The following is a 14,877-nucleotide window of genomic DNA, read 5'->3' on the forward strand; positions in this document are numbered from 1 at the left end:
TTTTGCATTTATCCTTTCTGTTCTGTCTCTGCACTGGCCAGTACAAATTTATAATGTAATGTTCTGTTTATTTGCATGAGGAAAGAAAGCAAAATACTAGGTTCTTTCTCCTCCTCCTGCTCCATTGAGGATCTCCTCTAGGCCACATGTGATAGAACCATTTCTCAGCTGCCTTCTCCACATCTTGCTGTGACACTTGACATTGCTAACAGCCCTCTCTTTCTTAATGTCCTCTCCTTTGTCTTCTATGTTAGCATTTTAATTCTCTTTTTACTACTGTTACTACATCAGAGATACTTTCACTGTCTCCTAAATGTAGATTTGCTCTAAAAGCTTGATACCCAGCCTTCTGAACATCTCTGTGCCTTCTCCCTTAGAGAGCTTCCTTCCTGTGCATAATTTAAGCTCTTAAAATGTACCAGGCTTCTGTTCAAAGTTCTATAGCTACGTCTCCACTTACTCTTTTAATATTTCCCTTGGTTGTGTCTCTTCAAGCCCTTTCCTAAAGTCTACCTCAAACTCTTTATCTTTTGCCTCAAGTTTGCATCTGCCTCCATACTTCAGTAATGTTACCATTCATTTTTCTGATGATATCCTTGATTCCAAACTCTTCTCCCCCCATACCTAGAACCAAGGTGCTAGTGATTGTTCTTTCATAGTATCTCTCACATCGTTTCCTCCTTATTATTCCCTTTACCGTTACTCATTTTAGCATACCTAGGTTATACAGTAACCTTCTAATAGTGTCTTTGACACTGTTGCTCCATTTTGTGAGCTACCCTGTGTCGTACACCACTGATTTTTCTTAATACCAGTTTCCTCATAGCATTCTGCTCAGAAAGCCTTGTCATCTCTGTGTTTATCCCATTAAATCTAAGTTTTGACTTAGTTTGAAGACATTCTGTAATTTAATATTACTCTATCGAAATACCCTCCACTTTAGTATGGTCAGTTGCTTTACTGTCTCTTTTTTTATGGCATGCTCATTCTTGCCTCTGTACTTTCATTCATGCTGCTTTTACCTCTGCTTATCTAAAGTGTACTTACATTTGTAAATCTTTGTTCATTTTTACTTTCTTAATGGAGCTTTTCCCAATTATTTTTACTAATCTCTCACCTTTAGGCAACTGTAACTCTCACAGCCTCTTCCATACATTGTGTTACTATTTTTCCCTTTAGTCTGTGCCCTTCATTAAATTAAAAGTATCATTTTTGTCAACTGTAGTTCCCTCAGATGATTAGATTATAAAAGCCTTTTTTTGTGTCTTTATATCAGAATCATAACTTGAGTACTTACTAAAAATGCAGATTCTTAGACCCCCCCCTCCCCACCTTAAACCTATTGAATCATAACACAAACTCTGGAAAAGATCTTAACCACACTAAAGTTTGAAAAACATTGCACTGTTGTTAAATACACACTGTGTTTTCAATAAGGACTAACTGTTCAAAGCGTTTATATGAATAAGTAACTTTTTGGATCTCATTCATTATATACCACTAGAACTGTAATTTCTTTAAGAAGAATCTGCTGATTCAGTAGCTTATTTTCTGGTTCATCTTAGAATTCACATTTCTCCTATCCTTCCCCACCTTTCCTCCATTGCCCCATATACGTACCTACTCAAAACTCCATCAATTTTTTTTTTCTCTGTCTTAGGGGCAGGTGCCTTTTTCAAAACAGCTGTCTTCTCCCTCTTTATGGTTTGTCATCATGTAGTCCTTTGTACGGCATCCTCTGGAACTCCTGTCCCCTGTAGTCCCGCCTCTGCTTATCTACATCTGTTGCTCTTATCAGTCATTCTAGGCTAAAGTTAGAAAATGCACATCTTTTTTGGAACACTAGCTTGTGTGCCACTGAGTCTCTGAACTCCTGTAGCTGCTTTTTACTCCAAAGGCAGTTTAGTCTTCACAGAATATTAATACAGTTTTTTAAATGTGTGAAAGTTTTGAAGAAGGCTTAATGTTATGAAAACTTTCACAAACAAGTTTACATAAATATGTGTTCCAAACATTATCCTTATGAAATACAATACGAAATTGTGAGCCAATGGTTAACTAGATAAACTGAGTGTCAATAAAATATTTTCAGCTAATATATAAAGGTACTATACTTCTAAGTCTGGATATTCTTTAAATATTCTTTAAAACAGCATCCTTTACTTGTTTCGGCTATCTATTCAATACCAAACATTAGGATAAAATCCTTCAAGTCAGGCTAAACTACAGATATTTCTGGATATCATATTGTTTATAAAATACCATATGTCTTTTGTGTGTAGTCAAGGCAAAATGTTGTGAATAAAATTATAGGATATTTAATTTCAAAAGAGAATGTATATTTAATGTGTTTGTTTTTTCTCATGGTTTAAGATAATTACTCCTAGCAAAAGAAAAATGTCTGAAGCATCAATGATTGTTTCTGGCGCAGATAGATACACTGTGAGAAGTCCAGTATTTTTAGTCAGTACATGTAAGTTTTATTGTCTTTGAAGATTCCTAACAAGTATTATTGTTTTAAGCCGGAATTTTTTAAATTCAGGAGTATTTTGGACCTAATTTATCTAGAGGATAATTTGGGGATATAAAAATTAATAAAATATGAACCACAAATGTCTTCTGTCAAAAAATTATAAATGTCTGAGAAGTTTAATGGGTATCCATATAAACATTATTCAGAATATTAATATCCAGCATTAATAATTTGTTGTAATTTTAAGTGGGAGCCAGCATAACATAGTGGATAAAACATTAAATTAATCAGGCTGCTTGGGCTTGTTTCCCCACTCCTGGGTATGTACTTTGTAGCTAAGTTTAGAACCAGTTTCCTTTCTATGAAATGGGACTAAAGTGTCTAACCTCATCAAATTGTTTAAAGGATTAAATAAAAATTATTCATTAAACAAGAAATGTTGTGAAACATTTAGACAGTGCCTTGTACATACTAAGAGTTAAATAAAAATTTAAAAATAATCTGATACTGTGTACTAGTTGCTATAAACACAGTATTACTTAATCTTTATGACAATTTAATAGTGACCTTCTGTTCCCAAAATCTGATTGCCTACTGGGAAATTATCTAATATTTGACAAACTTCTCAAACTTAACAGGTCCAAAATAAATTCATCTTTCCACCCTCCCTGCCAGTTTTTCTCCATTTCTTACCTTGGAATATGGCGTCCATATCCAGTTACTCATCTAAGTCAGAAACCTGGGACCCATCTTAGAATCCCCTTTTTTAACCTTCCTCAGCAAAAATTATCTCAGTGAGAGCAACGTAGAAAATCCTACAAATACAGCAGTCCTTTGTCCTCCTTTTTAGCAACACCACGAAGAAGAAGAATTAAACCACCACTGCAAATGATGAGTTCTACAGAAAAACCTGGTGCTTCTAAAACATTGGAAAATGGAGTGGATAATGCTGTATCGCTTAAATCTAGACCATCTGAAGAAAGAAATAGAGGAGATAATACAGACAAAGTAACTTTTCTTTGAAAGCATTTTTAAATAAATTTTTATCAAGTTATTGTAGAAATACATAATTGAGCTAACTACTTTTGCAAGCAGTGAGTGTCTCACTTTTCCTACAGTATTGCTTTTTAAATTTTTTTAGATATCATTTATTGTCCTTGAAAGTAAGGTCTTATCAATCATTTACTGTGCTAACAATAAAATTTAGAAATATTCATTCAGTGTAACTGATTTATGCATTCAGTAGGAGAAATGGACTTGCCATCATTCTTTAGTTTATTATACAAATTAGTGTCTGCTATGGGGAAGGTTCTGGTTTAGAAATATAAGACACAAGTGGAAATCTGTCTTTTAGTATCTCAAAGTCTAGCATGGGAATTAGACAAATTAATAAGATGATTATAATATTGTATGTATTCTCAGATGTACATACAGGATGCAGTAGAAACCTAGTAGAGGGGCAGGTGCCTAATCCCACAGCTGGAGGGGAAGCTGAAGATCAGGAGATGCTCTTTTAGGAGATGGAGAGGAGTTAATTTTTGAAGGGTCAATAAAGGTTATTAGTCACATGGACATCGAGGAGGGCATTCTTTCCAGGAAGTTGAAGGGGGGACAGAGCAGGGAATGGATGAGAGAAAGTTGTGTCTTGGAGAAATAGGTAATCAGAGATACAGATAAGTTTGTAGATGAGGAGGAACACCTGAAAGCTTTTGTTTTCTCTGAAGTGTGAGCATGGTGAGCTTCTCTTGGGGACAGAGCCTTGAAGTAGAGGGCTCAGAGACACACAGAGGTTTGGAATAACTACTGAGAGAGAATGGAGAGGGGGAAGAATAAGTACAAGCGTTAGGCAGTGTTGAGGGCCCAGTTCAAATTTAAGACTATGAAGCTTATCATGGCATTAGTTTAGAAGTAAGTATAATTTCCTCAAATAAAGCTTAGCAGCCTTGGTGTTACAGTAAAAAAAAGAAAGATGGTGGATGTAAAAAAATTTTTAATGGTTATGTGGCCGAAAGATAAAGGGTGCAAGAGTTGAAGATACTAGGAAAAAATAGTCAAAGTAATGGTTCAAATTGTCTACCTAAGTGTTTCTTAATAGGGGCAGTATTGTTTAGCTGTGCAGTGTGGTTCTGAATGTTGTAGGATGAGAAGTGTCCTAGGCCTGGGCTTACTTATTGTCAGGAGAGCCCTTCTGTCATTGTGACAACAAAAAACACACCTGTACATTTTCATACTGCTCCTCTCCCAGTAGGGAAGACAGCCAGGATGAGGCAAAATATCTTAGTTAGAGGGTATATTTTTCTGATAGTGATGGCAAATTTTTATTTGGTCTGGGCAGGTGTGTACCTGTGGCTGTGGAAAGAGGGAAGCTTGCTACAGTCAAGAAGTTACTTGTGCAGTGGCCAAAACTTTACAAAATAAGTTAATACTTCATAATTTCCGGTTCATATGTATGTTAGTGAAAAGACAGAATAGATGCAGGCTATGAGATCAATAGCAAGAGAAGATACGCCATGGAGGTGCTAGAAATTCTCAGAGAGGAAAATTGAATTATTTTTCTAGCTGTGGCTGAGATCAGAAAATTTGTAGGATCTTCTGCCTCCTTATCTGCAATGAAAGTTACTTTCTTGTGTTTTAGGATAGGCAGTATTCTAGAATGGGCATAATCGTTATGAAATAAATAGAAATACTATCCAACTTTTAATAGTAAGGCAAAAAAGTTTTAAACTTTAATACTCTGGCTTTTAAAAGTTGTTTTCATATAATGCCTTAATTCAAATTTGTATTAAAATTTCTCCCCTGTTTATAGCATATCGAAACTGCTAAAGTTATAGAAAAGACAGAAAATAAGGACATTGAATTCCCAAACCAAAATTTTAGTAAGTAATCCTTGGTTTAATTTTAGTCATTCTTTATATATATATATATATATATACACACACATACACACATACATATATATATATACTCACTTCTCTCTATACTTCCCTTTCATTTATTTGAAAAAAAGATTTATAATGAATACATTCAGCTTTATGCAAAGAACTTAGAGGTTACAAGGAAATATAATACAGCCTTTGTTCCCAAGAAGTTTGGGTCTGGGAGGGGGAAGATGAGATCAATCAATCTTTCCATCCCAATATGTGAACTTTGATCAAATTCTAGCTTTCATTTTACCCTGCCAACTGCACGAAAAAATGAAAATACCATAATTTTTGTTCTATTTAGGTGAACTCCAGGAAATTGTTCCTGATTCACAGGCAGTGGGAAAAATAGATAAACCTGTGTAAGTATGAGAAAACCTATCAAATCATTTAGCCTATAGTAATGTTACTTTTAGATGAGTGTAACAAATTTAAAGGACAAGGCCTTTATAGTCTTAGAATGTAGTATTGGTTATAGAATTTATCATCTTTCAAGTATTATTATGATCGCACAATGAGGAATAGCCTATATGTTTCTTCAACCAACACAACTCTTTTCAAATTGAGAGACTTAAAATGAATGAGATTTTTAAAACAATAAAGTATGAATGTGAAGAAAATTAACCAAGTTTAGATATACATGAAGACGTGTAAGATATGTGAGATGTATTTAGGTAGATATCAAAATAGTAGCAATAATGGAACCTTCACAATAATATTCTTTAATCTTGATCAATTATATAGTAAATTTTAACTTTCATCAGGACTTATGAGAATAATTTTCATACTTGACTGTTAAATTTCTGTCAATAAACATTGACTAAATAAAAAGAACCAAGGCCTTATATCAGAGTCATAGGCTAATGTTTTGTGATAAGCAAATGAATTTATTTTGCAGGTCACCTGGTGTTTTAGACAACATCTGTGGAAATAAAATGCACTCCAAATGGGCGTGTTGGACACCTGTAACAAATATTAATCTGTGTAATAACCAAAGAGCAAGTACTTCATCAGGAGGCACATTTAATCAAGGTGAAACACAGTTTTCTCTGTATATAAAATAGTTGTTCAAGGAAATACTCATTTCTTGAAATATCTTAACAACTATTTTGGTTTTAACAAATTTTGTATATGATCAGTTTATAAATTTAATAAGGATTAATTTCTCATTTTCCCACTAGATATTGTTATCAACAAAAAACTTACTAAACAGAAATCATCCTCTTCAATATCTGATGATAATTCTCAGGAAATGGGAAAGGTGCAGTATGGGAAAGAAAGAATGCAGCATAACAAAATACATAAAGCAGAAGTAGAAGTTTGCAAAAGAAACAAACAACAACAACTGAATCATTCTAAACATTTGGAGGAGAAAAATATTGAAAATACAAAGCAGAGTGATTGGCATATTGAATCTGAAACTACTTTTAAATCAGTTCTCCTAAATAAGACAGTTGAAGAATCTGTGATCTCTAGGAAGAAATACACACTGTCAAAAGATGTGAATACTGCTATCTGTGATAAAAGCCCTTCTCCTAGAAAAAATGCAAAAAGTCATAGAAAATCAGGGAAAAGATTGACATCTGAATTTAATTCCTGGGATTTGAAACAAAAAAAAATGGTGAGCTTTCAGTGTGTTTTATTTCTGCACACCCATAATATGCCTACTTAATAACATAAAGTGAAAGAAGCTTGATTGATTGCTACAAATTTAGTGTTTGTAATACCCTGTCCTTTTTTTTTTTTTTTAAATTTATTTATTTATTTATGGCTGTGTTGGGTCTTCGTTTCTGTGCTAGGGCTTTCTCTAGTTGTGGCAAGCGGGGGCCACTCTTCATCGCGGTGCGCGGGCCTCTCACTATCGCGGCCTCTCCTGTTGCGGAGCACAGGCTCCAGACGCGCAGGCTCAGCAATTGTGGCTCACGGGCCCAGCTGCTCTGCGGCATGTGGGATCTTCCCAGACCAGGGCTCGAACCCATGTCCCCTGCATTAGCAGGCAGATTCTCAACCACTGCGCCACCGGGGAAGCCCTACCCTGTCCTTTTTTTTTTTTTTTTTTTTAATTGAAGTATCGTTGATTTACAATATTACGTTAGTTGCAGGTGTATAATATAGTGATTCAATATTTTTATAGATTATACTCCATTTAAAGTTATTACAAAATAATGGCTGTATTTCTCTATGCTGTGCGATTTACCCTTGTTGCTTATCTATTTTATATTTAGTAGTTTGCATCTCTTAATCCCATACCCCTATCTTGCCCCTCTCCTCTTCCCTCTCCCCTCTCCCCACTGGTAACCACTAGTAATACCATGTTCTTTAATTCAAGCTTAGACTCTGAGAGTGCATGCCTCCTGAACACCTTTCTGACCTCTCCCCCGTCCCAGCCCTGATAGAACCCATGTGCCTGCTGGCACATAGCTGGCATGTAAATAGGTATAGCATGAATGAACCCTGCAGTTCCTTGTCTCCTCTTGTTGGGTCTCTCCCACTCTGTCCCTCAGATTCTTCGGAACATGCATATAGAACTGTCTGTGCCTCTCTTATGGTGCTTACCTTTCTTTTTTAATAAATGGTTATTTTGTGTGTTCTTTCCCCCTGTTTTAACCTATTAGAGTGTAAAGACTATGTTTTATTCAATGTTTGTTTTCCTGCATGGCCTAGCACAGCTTTGCGCATAGTAGCATCTGAAACATTTCTTGGATTATTGCCTTAAAGTTTGACGAGGTTTTTCAAGAAAGTATGGGAGTGGGGTGGAGGAGACTTATCTTCCGTTGTAAATGTTGCTTGTCCTCATTGGAGACTCCACTTCCTCAAATTAATCATCTGTAGAAAATCTCCAGGAGAGTTTTAGCTAGTTTGCACCATACTTTGAGACTGAAAGTTTACTTTTTATAGCAGTTAAAGTTATAAACCTTTTCTTTGGTCATTGCTACCAAGATGCAGATTAAGAAAATTTTCTAATCAGAATACATTTCCACTGCCAGTAATGCAATCGCTTTTTCACTATGCCTTAAGAGATCCAGGTTGTACAGGCCTTCATTTATCTTCCAGAGTATTACTAATACCTGGGTGGCCAAATTTCTAGAGTCAGTGTAAAATGTTCATATATTGGAGCATCTTAGTGTGCAAGTAAAATATTTAGTAGCTAATTTTGCAGTTGTTGTATATAATTAGTTATTATTTCATTTGTCTTGACCAGGCTACTCTTTATTTTGTTTTTAACCTGCAATTCCCTTTTTCTGCCTCATTTGGCTACTTTCTTTTTGAACCAAATCCTTTTGGGTCACTTTCTTCTTGATTCTTAGTACGCTATTCTCTCTTCTTTCTGAAGAAAGGCCCTTGTATCCTTCAATTGTGCTATAATTGTTCTTTAGCTCCAAGGATATTTTTGTTGATTTTTTGAGGTTTTCTACATAGACAGTGATGTCATCTGTAAACAAAGACAGTTTTATTTCTTCCTTCCCAATATGTATGTAGTGTATTCCCTTTTGTTGTCTTACGGCATTAGTAAGACTTCTAGAATGATGCTGAATAGGAGTGGTGAGAGCAGACATCCTTTCCTTGTTTCTGATATTAGTGGGAGAGTATCTAGTTTCTCTCCATTAATTTATAATGTTAGCTGTAGTTTTTTTTTTAGATGTTCTTTATCAAGGTGAGGATATTCTCCATTCCTAGTTTTCTGAGAATTGTTATTGTGAATGGGTATTGGATTTCGTCAAATGCTTTTGTGCATCTACTGATATGATCATATGACTTTTCTTCCTTAGCCTGGATTATATTAGTTGATTTTCAGATGTTGAATCAACATTGCATACCTGGAATTAATTCCACTTGGTTGTGGGTACATAATTCTTTTTATACATTATTGTATTCAATTTGCTAAATTTTTGGTTGAGGATTTTTGCATCTATGTTTATAAGAAATATTAGTCTACAGCTTTCCTTTCTTGTAATTCCTTTGATTTTGGTATTAGGATATATTGGTTTCATACAGTGAGTTAGGAGGTACTCCCTCTGCTTCTGTCTTCTGAAAGATTGTGAAAAGTTGTATAATTCTTCCTTAAATGTTTGATAAAACTCAACAGTGAACCCATCTGGGCCTGTTGCTTTCTGTTTTGGCAGGTATTAATTATTGTTTCAATTTCTTTAATAGATTAGGCCTATTCAGATGATTTATTTCTCCCTGTGTGAGTTTTAGTAGAATTTATCTTTCAGGGAATTGGTCCATTTACTCTAGGTTATCAAATTCATGAGCATAGAGTTGTTCATAATATATTTTTTATTATCTTTGTGATTTATCCATGTGATCCATAGTGATAGCCTCTCATTTCTGATACTAGTAATTTCTGTATTTTTTCTTAATGAACTTGGCTAGAGGCTTATCAATTTTATTGATCTTTTCAAAGAACCAACTTCTGGTTTCCTTCAGTTTTTTATGATTTTTTCACCCATGGATAGAAACTTTTTTTAATCGCTGCAAAGCACTCTGTACATTTCTATATGTTAAAAGACTTATTCTAAGTTGTTGTAATGCCTAACGAGGCCTAAACTTATTTCTTTTTAAAAAAAAAATAATTTCTGACCCCTTTTATTTCTCTTTGTAGTTATTTATAGAATCAGATTTTTTCTTAAATGTTCTTTTCAGCCTTTTTTTCCTTTGAAGGTTAACTGGTAGAGTTTTTAAGTAGCTAACAAATTGTTTCAGAGAGAAGAGTCAAAAGGGAAAGGATTTAGTGATGCAGCAGAATCTTTGATAAGCCAAATTAATAAGAGATACAAACCAAAGGATGGCATAAAGTCTACAAGAAAATTAAAGGAGTCTTTGATTGACAGGTATGTCCTTAAATTTAGAAATGAATATTTTTCTGAGAGATACAACTAAATTATTTTACCTAGTTTTAAGGTTAGTTTTAAACATATGTCCAAATAATGTAACTTTCCATTAGAAAACACAGGTACTTATTTACTTTTATAAATAGAATCTGTTTAAATTATATAGAAAGGGAACTACAATTGAAATTAGTCATTCTAGTATCTGATTACATTTTATAAAGTATCAAGAGTACCATATTGATACAGCATACCATTTCAGAAATAAATCTTTAGGATATAGACATTTTAGAAATGTTATTTATTGAGCCTAGTGATAAGTAAGACTAAATATATTTACATATATTGCTTAATAAAATATGAAATTTAAATGAGCTGAAATGAGTTATTTTGTATTGTATATATGTATTCCTTGTTTGCAATCTTTCTGAAGGTTTTTTTTTATTATAAAATGTTTCTTTATAGGCTTCCAGGTAGTTAATTCATGTTTAAGTTAATTCTGACTTTATATGGCATGAAAAAAATTACTCTCATGGCAGAACCATTCATTTAAATCGTCTGGCACCTCCTGCTGCATGAGTGATTCAACTTAGACTTAAGTTTTATTGTTGCTGTTTACTGTGTGTGGAGTTGCAAAAATATCAGACTAGGACTGTTACATATCAGTTATTTGTAGCATATTGAATGTAGACTTAGTGATCCAAATATGTTTTACCTTATATAATATGGATTTTATGAAAAACATTCTACTGACATTTAATTGCCTTTTTAATTTTGACAAAACCTTTTTTATAGTGGTTTTTCAAACAAATCTGATCTACAGCTCAGTAAGGTAAGTTTCATGTATTTAACTACACCAAATGTATAGTCAAACTCTATGATATTTGACTTTACAGTAAAATAGAATAGTAGTAGGATGGAAGTAGATTTAATGTTTTCAGCATATTGAAAAATGGATTAAACAACTGACCAGATTAGTGGCAAGTACTCAGAAAAGCCCGCTAAACTTCTGTTCTACTTTTCAAAGAAAATGCTTCTTTTACATACATGTGTGATATTTTTACTTTTTGGTACATGATTCAGTACCATTTTTTCCCTAACTTATCACGTCTCTCTTGACAATAAGATCATTCTGAAGTCCATATTTTTGATAAAAACATTTATTATTCATCCAGGTTTAAAATATCAATTATCTTTGATTTATTCCTCACAATTATCTCCAGTTAATTTCAAGTTTTGAGCTTTACCTTCTGTAAGTTCCTCTTGAGTCTTCCCTCTCCTGCCTGTGCCAACTCCTATTTTTTTTGTTTGAGCTCTAATTTCTAATCCCTGGGTTATTATAATATCCTTTATGTAATTCTTTTTGTCCCTAGTATTTTCTCTGTGCCAATCCATTCATTACATTCAATACTAGCTTTATTACTTTCCAAAGCATGCAGCTTCAATCATGTCATTCTCTTATTGAGAATCCTTCTTTGGTCTCTATTGCTTTTTTTTTTTTTTAACATCTTTATTGGAGTATAATTGCTTTACAGTGGTGTGTTAGTTTCTGCTTTATAACAGAGTGAATCAGCTGTACGTATACATATATCCCCATATCTCCTCCCCTCCTTATTGAATTAAGTGGAGACTTAAGCTGGCTCCCTAGACCTCTTAAAAGTCTGTCTTATTTCCTAAAGTTAGTTCCCTAGACATGTCTTATTTAGCTGAAACATAATAAATTGAGATTCCCTGAAGTGTCTTTCCTAAGTGTTTATTCTTTTTCTTCCCCCTTTGGAAAGAACTTCGAAGCGAGTCGCCAGGTTCTTTCACCCTCTTTTCTCCTTGTCAGAACTTTATTCCTCCTTGCAAGCCTTGCTTCAGAGTCTACCTTCTTTATGAAAACTTTCTAAGGTGCCCTAACTCAAAATCCAAATGGGCAAGAATTCTGAATCTGTGCGATAATGTCTTTGTACCTTTTTATTAACTATTGCAGTTCTTTTTTTCTCTCTTCTGTCTTCTACTAGAATGCAACTGTTTAGAATCATCTTTGTATCCTATATAAGTAAGACCTTTGCTCACATTTGTATCTTCTTTAATATCTGCTCATTTTTGGATCTTCGGTAATACTTAGCAAACACTGGCATGCAAAAGATGAATTGAGCAAATGTATCTAAACAATGGTAAAAATCATTTTGGAAAGGACAAGTCAGATCAGTAATTAGAGGAGTAAAATACTGAAGGATAAACTTTTTGGAATAATGTAAACTATTTTATTATAAAACAGCCAAAAGAAATAATAAAATTGAAGATGAATCACAACTAAAATGAATATTTTAGTTTTAATATTTCCAACTTCCAGATATTAAATTAGACTTCTAATTGTTTCTGATCAGTAATCAATCATTCAGTGATATTTGTGTACTTAATTATAGTTAAATTTAATAACATAATTACACACTTAAGTATGTTAAAATTTTATTTAACTTCTTTTCTGCCTACTTTTTGATCAGATTGAATATACTTTGAGCAGTGGGCTATAGGAATAAATGTACACACATCTTTCCCTAATAATACTAGTTGATTGATACAATTTTGGCTCTTTCACATGAGATTTTACATAAACCGTAGCCTCTCCTGAAATTTTTCTATTTAACAGTTTAAAGCAAATGAGATTCTGGGGGAAAAAAGTAGAAGCATGATTGTTTTGTGATCCTAGAATCACTTAAATTCAGCTTGTAGAATACCAGTGAGGTCATTTACCTATGTCCAGTAATGTCAATAAATATTAAAGATATAAGGATCGTTTGTATTTGATTTGTAATACTTTCTATTATGTTCTCAGTTAACACTTAAGTCTTCAATATTTTTTAAAGTGTGGATGTTTATAAAGAAACTCACAAATGTAAAATTTATATTAGTAGAAACACAACTAGATAATATATGAAAATTTAGTTGCATCTGTTATTTGTTTGACAAGTAATATACCAGTTTGAGTGGTTTTATGTAAATTTCTTCTGTATTTAGGAAAAGGTTCAGAAAAAAAGTTATAGACAGTTGAAGACTACTTTTGTTAATGTTACTTCTGAATGCCCATTGTAAGTAAGTTTTCATAAATCTTAAAAGTTTTCTTCATATTTGAAGACAATAAATTTATTTGTTGTATAATGAAGTTAATATTTCTCTTCATTTTTACAGGAATGATGTTTACAATTTTAATTTGAATGGAGCTGATGAGCCTATTATAAAACTTGGAGTAAGCTAGAAATCAGAAGTTTGTATTTTGTACAAAATACTAAATTTTGTATTTAGTTATTCAGTATTTATTTTGTATTCACCATGCAGTTATTAGAGCATGTTTTCTAATTTCCATCCTCTTATAGATATGCTTTAAAATATTTTAACGTATATTATTAAATTCTTCAAAATTTATTTGGTACCAACCTAGGTATTTTTGGTTTTCTTTCAAATCTTTTGGACTGAAGTAGAGAAAAATGAGTAACTGGGGCAACAAGAAAGTCACTTTCTTTACTGATGCAACAGATTTAATCTTATTTGTTTTTAATATAGTTTATATTATTAGCTTTCTTCTTAAATATAAAAACATTTTAGTAAGATTAATTTTATTGTCACATCTTACATGAAGTTATAGAAACAAGTTTTTATGTTAATTTCTTTTAATTGTTGTTTACCTTCTTTTAACACTAAGAAATTTTTTAATGCTTATTCATAATATAGATCCAAGAATTTCAAGCTACAGCTAGAGAAACCTGCGTGGATAGTTCAATAACATTGTAGGTATTTTTATTATAATTAGATGGATCAGTTTAAAATACAGTTTTCTCAGTTGTTCTTTTTCTTAAATTATTTCCTCCCAGTTTGACATTTTAACATATCAAAAGAGAGAATAAAAATGCTGTCATAACTACTATTATTCTATCATTTTAGCATTTACTTCTAAAATTAATTTGCAGATTCTGTACACTTAACATTAGTTGGAAGCTGAAAGGACTTAGTCTTTTCATCTAACCTTGTTACTTTATAATTAACTGAGGTCAGAGAGAATAAGTGACTTGGCCACATTTATATAGGGACTTAGTAAAAGAGTTAAGGCAGAAAACCCAGGTCTGCAGAAAACCCAGGTCTAACTGTCCAGTTGCATGCTACCTTAAGAAAACAAGTAATTAAGATTTAAATTAATGCATATTTTTGTTTAAGGTTAGGTTTAAGGAATCATTATGAACTTGAACCGTCTCTCAAAACAAAAGATAAAAGAGTAAGTTATAATATCCTAATGTGTCTATTAAAATCAGTATTTCTTTTACTAATTTTTCAATGCCAAAGATTATCCCAGAACTGGAAAACAAAAATATTTGGATCATTTTTTTTTTTTTACTCTGGAGATTATCCATGTTCCTATTTTGACTTTTCCTATGGTCTCTGAGCTATTTGTAATCATCTAGTAATAGAAAATATGACAACCTTAGTTACTCTCTTCAATGGTATTAGGTTTTGTCTCTACGGAAGTAAGCTGTTTTGATTTAACTTTTAATTAACAACAACATTGACAGCAAAATATAAATCTCAATCTCTGATCTGGATTTCTGAGTGATTTTATTGGATAGGTCCTTAATGCCAGATAGATGATTTAGTGTGCTAAAAAAAAAATGAG

The 14,877-nt window shown here is 32.9% G+C and overlaps 1 protein-coding gene across 1 annotated transcript in view; it reads left to right on the forward strand.

Moving 5' to 3' along the window:
• The window catches only part of SYCP2 (synaptonemal complex protein 2), a 55,620-nt gene that overhangs the window by 25,140 nt on the left and 15,603 nt on the right, over positions 1-14,877 (forward strand). The window contains exons 17-28 of the mRNA XM_036825166.1: positions 2,374-2,473; positions 3,324-3,481; positions 5,280-5,349; positions 5,699-5,756; positions 6,293-6,426; positions 6,576-7,015; positions 10,102-10,229; positions 11,022-11,058; positions 13,233-13,303; positions 13,404-13,461; positions 13,944-13,999; positions 14,424-14,481. Coding sequence (XP_036681061.1) covers positions 2,374-2,473; positions 3,324-3,481; positions 5,280-5,349; positions 5,699-5,756; positions 6,293-6,426; positions 6,576-7,015; positions 10,102-10,229; positions 11,022-11,058; positions 13,233-13,303; positions 13,404-13,461; positions 13,944-13,999; positions 14,424-14,481 — 1,368 coding nt within the window. The remainder of the gene's footprint in view (positions 1-2,373; positions 2,474-3,323; positions 3,482-5,279; positions 5,350-5,698; positions 5,757-6,292; positions 6,427-6,575; positions 7,016-10,101; positions 10,230-11,021; positions 11,059-13,232; positions 13,304-13,403; positions 13,462-13,943; positions 14,000-14,423; positions 14,482-14,877) is intronic.

The sequence above is a fragment of the Balaenoptera musculus genome, chromosome 15 (genome assembly GCF_009873245.2).
Source record: "Balaenoptera musculus isolate JJ_BM4_2016_0621 chromosome 15, mBalMus1.pri.v3, whole genome shotgun sequence".
Classification (NCBI taxonomy): Eukaryota; Metazoa; Chordata; class Mammalia; order Artiodactyla; family Balaenopteridae; genus Balaenoptera; species Balaenoptera musculus.